Source organism: Oncorhynchus mykiss, chromosome 26, assembly GCF_057628025.1.
Source record: "Oncorhynchus mykiss isolate SJ-2025 chromosome 26, ASM5762802v1, whole genome shotgun sequence".
Classification (NCBI taxonomy): Eukaryota; Metazoa; Chordata; class Actinopteri; order Salmoniformes; family Salmonidae; genus Oncorhynchus; species Oncorhynchus mykiss.
The window spans coordinates 13,556,536-13,568,142 of NC_143047.1; the positions used below are offsets into that span (position 1 = coordinate 13,556,536).

At 43.9% G+C, this 11,607-nt stretch overlaps 1 protein-coding gene across 1 annotated transcript; it reads left to right on the plus strand.

Annotated features, from left to right (window-relative positions):
* The first annotated feature begins 3,884 nt into the window (after window positions 1–3,884).
* Window positions 3,885–7,414, plus strand: LOC110506406 (zinc finger protein SNAI2-like). The gene is made up of 3 exons (XM_021585994.3): window positions 3,885–4,183; window positions 5,068–5,679; window positions 5,813–7,414. Exons 1-3 carry the CDS (start codon window positions 3,985–3,987, stop codon window positions 5,992–5,994), a joined length of 993 nt encoding a protein of 330 aa, XP_021441669.2. The 5' UTR covers window positions 3,885–3,984; the 3' UTR covers window positions 5,995–7,414.
* The last annotated feature ends 4,193 nt before the right edge of the window (window positions 7,415–11,607 follow it).

Below are 11,607 nucleotides of genomic sequence, written 5' to 3' on the forward strand. Positions count from 1 at the left end.
TCAGACTGTATACCATAGGTAAGACCATATGTATTTTTACTGCTCTAATTACGTTGGTAACCAGTTTATAAACAAAGAACTGCAAAGATAGCCTGCAGAGTTCTGTCCTACTATCCAGGTCTGTACCCAAACAATTTGAACTTCTACTTTTAAAAATCCACCTCTCTAAAAACAAGTCTCTCACTGTTGCCGCCTGCTATAGACCACCCTCTGCCCCCAGCTGTGCTCTGAATGCCCCTCATTTATCTTCAGAGCTCGCGCTGCTAGGCGACCTAAACTGGAACATGCTTAACACCCCAGCCATCCTACAATCTAAGCTTGACGCCCTCAATCTCACACAAATGATCAATGAACCTACCAGGTACCTCCCCAAAGCCGTAAACACGGGCACCCTCATAGATATCATCCTAACCAACTTGCCCTCTAAATACACCTCTGCTGTCTTCAACCAAGATCTCAGCGATCACTGCCTCATTGCCTGCATCCGTAATGGGTCAGCGGTCAAACGACCTCCACTCATCACTGTCAAACGCTCCCTCAAACACTTCAGCGAGCAGGCCTTTCTAATCGACCTGGCCGGGGTATCCTGGAAGGATATTGATCTCATCCCGTCAGTAGAGGATGCCTGGTTATTTTTTTTAAATGCGTTCCTAACCATCTTAAATAAGCATGCCCCATTCAAGAAATTTAGAACCAGGAACAGATATAGCCCTTGGTCCTCCCCAGACCTGACTGCCCTTAACCAACACAAAAACATCCCATGGCGTTCTGCATTAGCATCGAACAGCCCCTGTAATATGCAGCTTTTGAGGGAAGCTAGAAACCAATATACACAGGCAGTTAGAAAAGCCAATGTTAGCTTTTTCAAGCAGAAATTTGCTTCCTGCAACACTAACTCAAAAAAGTTCTGGGACACTGTAAAGTCCATGGAGAATAAGAACACCTCCTCCCAGCTGCCCACTGCACTGAAGATAGAAAACACTGTCACCACTGATAAATCCACTATAATTGAGAATTTCAAAAAGCATTTTTCTACGGCTGGCCATGCTTTCCACCTGGCTACCCCTACCCCGGTCAACAGCACTGCACCCCCCACAGCAACTCGCCCAAGCCTTCCCCATTTCTCCTTCTCCCAAATCCAGTCAGCTGATGTTCTGAAAGAGCTGCCAAATCTGGACCCCTACAAATCAGCCGGGCTAGACAATCTGAATCCTTTCTTTCTAAAATTATCTGCCGAGATTGTTGCCACCCCTATTACTAGCCTGTTCAACCTCTCTTTCGTGTCGTCTGAGATTCCCAAAGATTGGAAAGCAGCTGCGGTCATCCCCCTCTTCAAAGGGGGGACACTCTTGACCCAAACTGCTACAGACCTATATCTATCCTAGCCTGCCTTTCAAAGGTCTTCGAAAGCCATGTCAACAAACAGATTACCGACCATTTCGAATCTCACCATACCCTCTCTGCTATGCAATCTGGTTTCAGAGCTGGTCATGGGTGCACCTCAGCCACGCTCAAGGTCCTAAACGATATCTTAACTGTCATCGATAAGAAACATTACTGTGCAGCCGTATTCATTGATCTGGCCAAGGCTTTCGACTCTGTCAATCACCACATCCTCATCGGCAGACTCGACAGCCTTGGTTTCTCAAATGATTGCCTCGCCTGATTCACCAACTACTTCTCTGATAGAGTTCAGTGTGTCAAATCGGAAGGTCTGTTGTCCGCACCTCTGGCAGTCTCTATGGGGGTGCCACGGGGTTAAATTCTTGGACCGACTCTCTTCTCTGTATGCATCAATGATGTCGCTCTTGCTGCTGGTGAGTCTCTAATCCACCTCTATGCAGAAGACACCATTCTGTATACTTCCGGCCCTTCTTTGGACACTGTGTTAACAACCCTTCAGGCAAGCTTCAATGCCATACAACTCTCCTTCCGTGGCCTCCAATTACTCTTAAATACAAGTAAAACTAAATGCATGCTCTTCAACCGATCGCTGCCTGCACCTGCCCGCCTGTCCAACATCACTACTCTGGATGGCTCTGACTTAGAATACGTAGACAACTACAAATACCTAGGTATCTGGTTAGACTGTAAACTCTCCTTCCAGACTCACATCAAACATCTCCAATCCAAAGTTAAATCTAGAATTGGCTTCCTATTTCGCAACAAAGCATCCTTCACTCATGCTGCCAAACATACCCTTGTAAAACTGACCATCCTACCAATCCTCGACTTTGGCGATGTCATTTACAAAATAGCCTCCAATACCCTACTCGACAAATTGGATGCAGTCTATCACAGTGCCATCCGTTTTGTCACCAAAGCCCCATATACTACCCACCATTGCGACCTGTACGCTCTCGTTGGCTGGCCCTCGCTTCATACTCGTCGCCAAACCCACTGGCTCCAGGTCATCTACAAGATGCTGCTAGGTAAAGCCCCCCCTTATCTCAGCTCGCTGGACACCATAGCATCACCCACCTGTAGCACGCGCTCCAGCAGGTTTATCTCTCTGGTCACCCACAAAACCAATTATTTATTTGGCCGCCTCTCCTTCCAGTTCTCTGCTGCCAATGACTGGAACGAACTACAAAAATCTCTGAAACTGGAAACACTTATCTCCCTCACTAGCTTTAAGCACCAGCTGTCAGAGCAGCTCACAGATTACTGCACCTGTACATCACCCATCTATAATTTAGCCCAAACAACTACCTCTTTACCTACTGTATTTATTTAGCTCCTTTGCACCCCATTATTTTTATTTCTACTTTGCACATTCTTCCACTGCAAATCTACTATTCCAGTGTTTTACTTGCTATATTGTATTTACTTTGCCACCATGGCCTTTTTTTTTGCCTTTACCTCGCTTATCTCACCTCATTTGCTCACATCGTATATAGACTTGTTTCTACTGTATTATTGACTGTATGTTTGTTTTACTCCATGTGTAACTCTGTGTTGTTTTATGTGTCGAACTGCGTTGCTTTATCTTGGCCAGGTCGCAATTGTAAATGAGAACTTGTTCTCAACTTGCCTACCTGGTTAAATAAAGGTGAAATAAAATAAATTAAATAATAGCAGTAAGGCACCTTGGGCGTTTGTGGTATATGGCCTGTATCCAGGCACTCGTTGTGCATAAGAACCCCTTAGCCATTGGCCATATACCACATTATTGCTTACATACGCTATTTTTAAACATGTTAAATAAACATATTTGTTTTGTCTTACACTTTAGAAGTAGGTGATTAAGGTCAGTATATTCTTAATTTGTTTTTCTACACAATGAACTGCTCAAGGAAGTGAATAGTTACACACCATCGTAAAAAAAAAGCTTTCAGTCCTCCACACCAATGACCTCCCCTCCTTGACCGGTAGTTCGGCTGCTTCAATAGGACGCACTTCACGGAATGGAAAATGACAGGTCTGGGAATGCGCTTTGTTTCCGAAGCTTTCAAATGAGACATGGAAAGAAACTGAGAATAATAGACGAGGAACCTCTCTCGAAACACTTCAAATCTGTCTTTCTATACAAGTAAGCATAGGATACAAAAGTGCATTCATTCATTCAAATAAACACCTATAGTTGGCCTAATCATAGGTCTGGACTTTGAGCACATTTTTAGGATGGAGGTGAATAACGTTTTTGACGGCTAGTTCAACCAACAAAAAAAACATTTATTTGGCATTTTTTGCTATACCATGTGATAGTGCGAACGTCTGTAGAATAAAGAAAAATATAGAGAATGAAATACCGGTAGGCCGATATTTTTTTAAACTAATAAAGCCAGTGCAAATTCAGATCCCTGTCTACGGGCTTGCAGACTACTGTATACAGTGTTTTGCGATGCACCTGTTTTGTTGGGGTATGCTGATCGACACAGAGGTCCGCCCCGGTGCACTTGTCCTTTCATTCTAATTGGTCCGACAGGGTGTGTATGCAAATTTTTAGCGACCCCTGCACCTGACTCTCCACTCCACTGAAGAATGCAAGGCAAAAGACAGCCTCCAAGAGCTATTTATTCAACAGGTCATCCCACTAGCACTCACTTGTTACATTATTGCGGCGCTGCAGATTCATCAATAACTCAGAGCTATATGATAAAGATGCCAAGGTCGTTTCTGGTGAAGAAACATCTCACAAATAAGAAGCCAAACTATGGAATTCTGGATTCAAAAGCAGACGGTACAGTTCATTTTTTAAATATACTTCAATTATATGTTTCTATCGTTGTGTTGTATCTCATCTACAGTAGTTCTATAAAAAAAAAGACCAATGTGAATACCTTTGCTATTTTGTCTGTTGGCTATAACTTGCATTATTTCAGAAAAAAACAAACATATAATTGTATTTATTTTATTCCATTCATAGCCCATTTTATTCTTGCCGTGAGTAATTGAACACAGTAGGCCTATAACTCAAACAATATGATAAGAGCATAGTCTAAAATTATGTTATTTATAGGAAAGTAAATAATTATGGATTTAACTGATACCTTGGAAGAGGATACGACAAATGCGTTTTTGGAGTTTAGCAGGTGCAAAATCTGTCAGACAAAAGAAGAGTTTATTATTAGTCCCTCATGGGATCTGAAGGGTCCTATTAAACGCGTTCAAGAGGCTAATGTAGTGCCCTGCGAGGCTCCTTTTACCCCAAAATGTGCCTTAAGTCTGTGTTTTTGTTCCAATTCACCCCTTAAAGCGAGCTAGCCTCCCACCCTCCCGTATTGAACTGTCAAAGATGACCATTATAGAGGAAAATAAAATATATGTGACTAAAATCAGATTATGATTATGATTATTTTTTTTGTAAGGAAATTAGAACTGTGCCAGTTGGCTATGCTATGTGAATGCATTGGAACTTTGGATGTTATGCAAATCGATATGCACAATACAGTCCCTCAGTTACTTTGAGACTGCTCCTAATATTGTAAATTAATGTCAAATATTTAACTATATGTTTTAACTTATTACTGAATTCAACCTAATTATTCTCATAGAGCATTATTACAACATTTGAGTGTACTTGTAAAACAGTTTTAACATAAAATTGTGTTTGTGTCATTACAGATCTCTACACCAGCCTGGTCCAGCCTGAGGTAGCCTGTTACATCCCCAGCACTCCTCAGCCACTGGAGGGTTGGCTGCCAGGGCCAAGTCTCATCCCCACACCAGCCTCCATGCACTTTCCACAGGTAGACAGGCTGCCTTCAAGGGACACCAGCTTGTCACTGCATAGCTCAACACAGGACATCCTCTACCCCCTGTCAGTGTCTCACAACAATCTGCTAAGAGACTCACACTCCGGACTTGAGCCCCTGGGAACCATGGAACCCCAGACCTTCCTGCTCTCACAGGACTTCAGACACCTGGAGGAGAGGGGCAGCATGCCTAATCCCCTCATGGGCCTTGTTCACTCTAGTGTTAGTCAGGAGCGCTTTGAATGCTTCGACTGCCACAAAGCCTACTTCACCTTCTCTGGGCTGGCCAAGCACAGGCAGTTGCACTGTGAGTGGCAGTGTCACAAGTACTTCAGCTGCAAGTACTGTGACAAGGAGTACGTGAGTCTGGGAGCTCTGAAGATGCACATCCGAACACACACACTGCCCTGCGTCTGCAAGCTCTGTGGGAAGGCCTTCTCCAGGCCTTGGCTGCTCCAGGGACACATTCGCACACATACAGGTACGGACAGTAATGTACAGCCGGCAACACTTTTCACCTTTATTCACCTGTTTCATGAATTGAGCTTGACTTCACACTATCCCATATTCAGTTACCCACTAGGGCTCTGAGTTTATCAATTCCCTTTTTTCAGGTGAGAAGCCCTTCTCCTGCCCACACTGCAGTCGGGCGTTTGCTGACCGCTCCAACCTCCGAGCACACCTGCAGACACACTCTGACATCAAGAAATACCAGTGCAAGAGCTGCTCCAAAACCTTCTCCAGGATATCTCTGCTCTCCAAGCATGAAGAGTCTGGCTGCTGCCCACAGTCCTGATGCCATTTACTGCCTGTGCTGCCCACTCTGAACCTGTTGCCTACTTGCCTGGGCTACGTCTGGTTCTACTAACATCAGACTGCTGTGCCCTCACAACGCACTGGAGATAGACTACTATTGGTGACACGGAGCTCTGACTACTGTATGTTTTTTGTCTCTGACATTTCAAGCTCATGAAATAAGCACAATGGACCGTGTCCAAAGACGTTCTTACGTCATATATTTGATATATGAAGTAGTTGTCTGACAAAAAAAATAGAAAAGTTATCGCATGCTGCCAAAAATACTTGAAATTTAAAAGCCTTGAAGTTTTTGATTGTGTTATTGATGATTACCTGTGCCTTTTGAGGAAATGTATAGCGGGAGTATACAATTTTGTATGAACTTTGTTTGTTTAAAAACAATAAATACCTACTTTTGTACAATATGCCTAAATATGAAAACATGCATCATCATGGGAGACATGAACCACAAGCCCTGAAAGCACAAGCCCTGTCTAAGTCAAGCCCTGTCTAAGTCAAGAAATATTGAAGAAATCAAAACAAAGACTGAGTGACTGCTGAAGAGGGCACAAGTAGAGTAGAGTATTAGAACTAAATGTTAGCGCTTTCCTATCAGTGACCATTTTACGACCATTTCTTGGCATTGTGAGATCACTGGCATACTGTAAATATCATCATGGGCACACAGGAAACTGGAGAATAAAGAGATTAGGATAAACAGAAAACAGATAGTGTGGGTGACATTCTGGTAGTGTTCTTGTAACACCCCTATCCCCAGGCAGGATCTCTCAGGGTTCTCTGAGACGGGATCATTTAAATCACAGCCCCCCATTTTTCCTCAGCTAATTAATGTCTTTTTGGACGGCAGCTGCTGAAGGTGGATATTTTAAGAGTCTAAATAAAACCGTGATGTTTCCCATTTGTAATGGTGCATGGAAAATTCTTATTAAATATATCGGTTTATTGGCAGGTGGAGGGAGGCCAGCTGCATGCCGCTGTGGCGCCATGCCAAGCCTTGTGGGAGGGGAGACGGTGGGGGCTTGGTCGACTCTTTCCAGTTGCTCAGCACAAGTGAAGCAGCTGAGTGGAGAGAGCTCCCTAAACACATGGCCAGTCACTGCCGGCCGGGAGAAATGCTGCTTTTCTTCAGCAGAATCCAAAACATGTCTGGCATGTCCCAAGGCACTCCAAACACGCGCAGGTTGGTGCAACTTGGCTGTCTGTTAGATGATTTGTAGAGTAGAAGGATGAATGGGGATTGGGTGCTGTGTTGGCACTGGCCGGCAATTAAATGTTTGTCAACTGTTTTACTTGTACACTGTTTCACATATTCGGCCACGGCAGCAATAGCCAGCTATGTACAGTAGCTGCAACTGGAGATGGTCAACCCCTTTTGAACAATAAAAAGGTTGTTTTTGTTGTTGTTGTTATAACCACCACTCATTTAATAACAATAAAACATTAGGAAATCCATAAAGGGTGAACAAATTAAAATATCTATGTGCTAAATGTTAAAACGTACATTGATTGCACATATTATGAATTGTCTGACAAATCAGGGTTCCCCAAACTCATTTTTGTTTTTGCCCTACACAGCTAATTCAAACAATCAAAGCTCGATGATGAGTTGGTTATTTGGTGCTCGGGCAAAATCCTGTGCTAAATTACCAAAATGTTAATATACACAGTAGGTGATATAGTTGTGGAAATAAAGAGACACCTGGTTGGTAGAGAAAGGGTATCTTGGGCCACAAAACCCATAACTTAGCAGGAAGCCCATGCAGAGCAGAGCTCATCGAGCCAGGCCAGTGTTTTCAGGATGCCAGATCCCATGGGGCAGGGCTCTGGCACCACCATCACAGCTCCCTGGGGTGTTGCTGAGGGGATTTTAGTGGAGACTGACATGGCATTCCTCAGCATATCCTGGCTGGAGCCGTCTCGGCCCATCCTTCACCTTTCTGACGCACTAAATTTATACCAACATAATTCTTTAGCTACAGGACACCATGGACCGGTCAACCATGGACAAGTTCTACTACTACTAAAATTGTGGAGATCAATATGAATGTAACCGTTTCAGAGGTCTGGTTGAAATGTTGACCAGCCTTACTGGAAAGACCCAGAGGATGAGGATGGTAAGACAAACACAAGGTTCCGGATCCAGACGTGATCTTGACCTCTGTCACCATTCTCCATGACGTGTGCATCAGCTGACACGGCAGCAGCTCCTAACTATAGCCACTGTGACTCCACAAAAGACCCCTCTCGCCCTATAAATACCCTGTAGCCAGGGTAAGAGAGGCATGGACCTGATACCCTTACAGCAGCAGACGGGTCAAAAATAGAGGCAGTGTGGCTATTTCTGACCCAGTGTGAATTGGGCCTGGTCAAACTCTAGCTCCTGGGTTGGGTGGAAGAGTGGAACCTAGAGAGTTTCCAATGCTCTGCGCGAGTCAGTTAGCTTTCTCCAATTCCATAGAGCTGTGCCTGGCTGTTTCCCTTTGGAACAATCCCTGGGCCTGATCCAGGGATTCGCCTGCCATTAACTCCCCCCCCCCCTACTCTGCTGGATACAGCCACGCTCCTGCGATGATTTGATAGCATAAAGGTCAACGAGTTCCCGTCCATCGAGGTAGAGAAGGTGCTTTGATATATCTGTCTTGAGGGTTTATGTTGATCAGTTGGCAGTAGTGATGTGATTCTACTGTAGATTAGTGGTTAGATAGTATTTATGTGCTTTGGATAATACTAGTGACAACTATCTCACGATTAGCTCATGTCACAGACCCAAAACATCACAGAAATCATGAAAAGCACATGTACTCTAGAGAAGAGAGTGAAGGAAGATAAATCAATTATTTGTCTGTAAAATGTTTGTTGAATGTCAAAACACAACTGACTTTAAACATAATTAAATTAGTCTGTGTTGCCGCCAACAGACACAAATGAAAATACATCCGTGTTGTGTTTGAATATCATGGTCTTGATAAAAGCTCTTGCAAAAGTATTGAGGCCCCTTAGAGTTATTCACGTTTTATTGTTTTACAAAGTGGGATTCAAATGGATTAAATTGTCCGTTGTAGTCCAATGACAAGTAACTGGTAACTTTCAAACTGGTTTCCAATAGACCAACGTGGCATGGTGTCATACAGTATTAGTCTATTGGAAAATCTGAATCAATGAAAATACCATGAAAAGACCATGAAAAGACCATCTGGTAATAGATCCATTTAGAATAGCACTGTAAATTAGGGATAGTGACTACAGCCTTTAGACAAAAGAAGAATCCTGTATCGGCACCAGGTTTAAGATTTGTGATTAGAGAGTGGATCAAAGTTGACGCCTCTACCTACACCGACCCGTTGCCATGGCAACGTTGTCAAAGCATGAACGCCTGCAAGCTGGGATATCCAGCCGGGTTGTGTCTATTTGGATATTAATACAAATGTTAGGCCTATAAATACTGGATAACTTGTTTAGAATAAGCATGCCACTACTCCATTGCTAGTATCATAGTAATACCATCCCAGTTGCCACTTATAGCCCCTGTGAAGACAAAGTGGGGCTATTTTTAGTCTATCCAGCGGATGCTATCTGGCCTGGTGGGATATTTTTGTGAACGACCTCAGCACAGCCTTGCACCGATTCAGAATATTTTCCACAGTGAGTGTTGGGCATTTATAAATATATCTCACTCCTGTAGCTCCCTGACACACTGCGTATTAATGCTATGTGTTGCGCTTGTTACCAAAACCCTGCCGCTATGCTGCTGTGGACTGGGGATGGGAGGATTCAGGGGGGTAGTTATATCTGTCCACTTGTTGTGGAAAAAAATGTTCTGCAGGCCTGAACAGGTGCTGCTTGGTAACATTTAGCGGCCCGTCGAAATCAGCCAACGCCCCCGCCCTATTTTCCATCTGATATCTGAGATTGTTTTCGTCCAAGGGCTCCTGCTTGCTCACCACATTCGTTTTCCATGGCCTGACCTTTAACCCTAAAGTTCAAGTTGTCCCATTATTCAAAGGAGTCCATCTTCAGAGTGATAGTAACTGTGAAACACCTATATCATTTTCAACATTTGATTAATGACCAGCCAACAGTAAAGGTCCATGTTCCAAAATGATTTGGCTTGCCATGCTAATTATGTTCTACTTACAAAACATTGTATTTATCAAGAAAAAAAAGAAAACAATTGTGCTTGAAAATGATAAATGATTATGATCTGAAGTATAGTATCATTGGTAAAGATTGTGAATATGTGTGTGCACTTTTGATGATAATCAGATGCAGCTTTGTTCAACAACATTGTTTCATATGAAAGCTCGACAGAAGGGTATTTCTGCATGATCCCTCACTATCTTTTCGATTTAGTCTCTTTGCCTCTATGTGTGCACTGCCATTCAATAACACACTTTCTCTCTGATATAATGGCAGAGGCCTGCACCTCATCAGTGGCTGACCCATGCCTGGTTCCCAGGCCCCAGTTCGAGGGTGGATAGGGAGGGAAGGGGGTTCAAGGGCCAGGTGTTTTGGGGACAGCAGAGCACTGGGCTACAATGGTGGTCACTCTCAAGGGTGGAAGATTGTCGGCTGATGCACTCAAAATGAATAATCCCACATTTAATGACAAGCGGCAAGATGATAAACTCATTATTTTTACAACATATTATTTCAATATTAAATAATTAGATAGGTTGATTATGAAAAAACACCAAAGCCTTCTTTCTTCGTTTAAGAAAGGTCATTGTAATGTCACTTGTCATTTCTTTCTCTCGGGGTGAGTGTATTTTCTTGACTGTTTTCACACTCTGTGACACCAGTCATCATTAAAACCTGAATGGAGGTGAAACACAAACAGAGGATCTTAGCGATAACAAACGGGTAATGAGAACGTTTTGTCAACCGGTCTGAATAGTGTGTGTGGAGTTTGAAAGGTCTTTATAACCAAGCCTCAGTTATATTAACATAACACAACAAATGCCACCAATCCACAGCTCAATCAAAACATCCTCCAGTGTGGCCCAGGTCACAGGGGCTGCCCTCTGCTCTGTTTACACTGTGGTTAATTGGACCACTTCACCTTGAGTAACTAATGTGTAGGACCCTCGTGTCGTCTTATAACCTATCCCAGACTATAGCAACACCTCCACACTTGCTCAACACACAAATGCCTAAACTTAACAACTGGACAAGGCCATATCCATTCACCAGGCACCCAGCTTCTGTCCCATGTAGAAAGGTAGACAATGACATTATTAATAGTGCCAGGGGGCTAATCACAAGCAACAGAGAGAAATGATTGTTGGGTGAAGCGTTTAAAGTTCTGACACCAGTCCAGGCCCCACCACAGAGTAAAGGTCTGAGTGCGAGAGCAGTTTTGCTTCAGATGCCACCCCGGTCTCCAGACACCACACCGGTCTCCAGATGCCACCCCGGTCTCCAGATGCCACCCCGGTCTCCAGACACCACACCGGTCTCCAGATGCCACCCCGGTCTCCAGATGCCACCCCGGTCTCCAGATGCCACCGCGGTCTCCAGACACCACACCGGTCTCCAGATGCCACCCCGGTCTCCAGACGCCACCGCGGTCTCCAGACACCACACCGGTCTC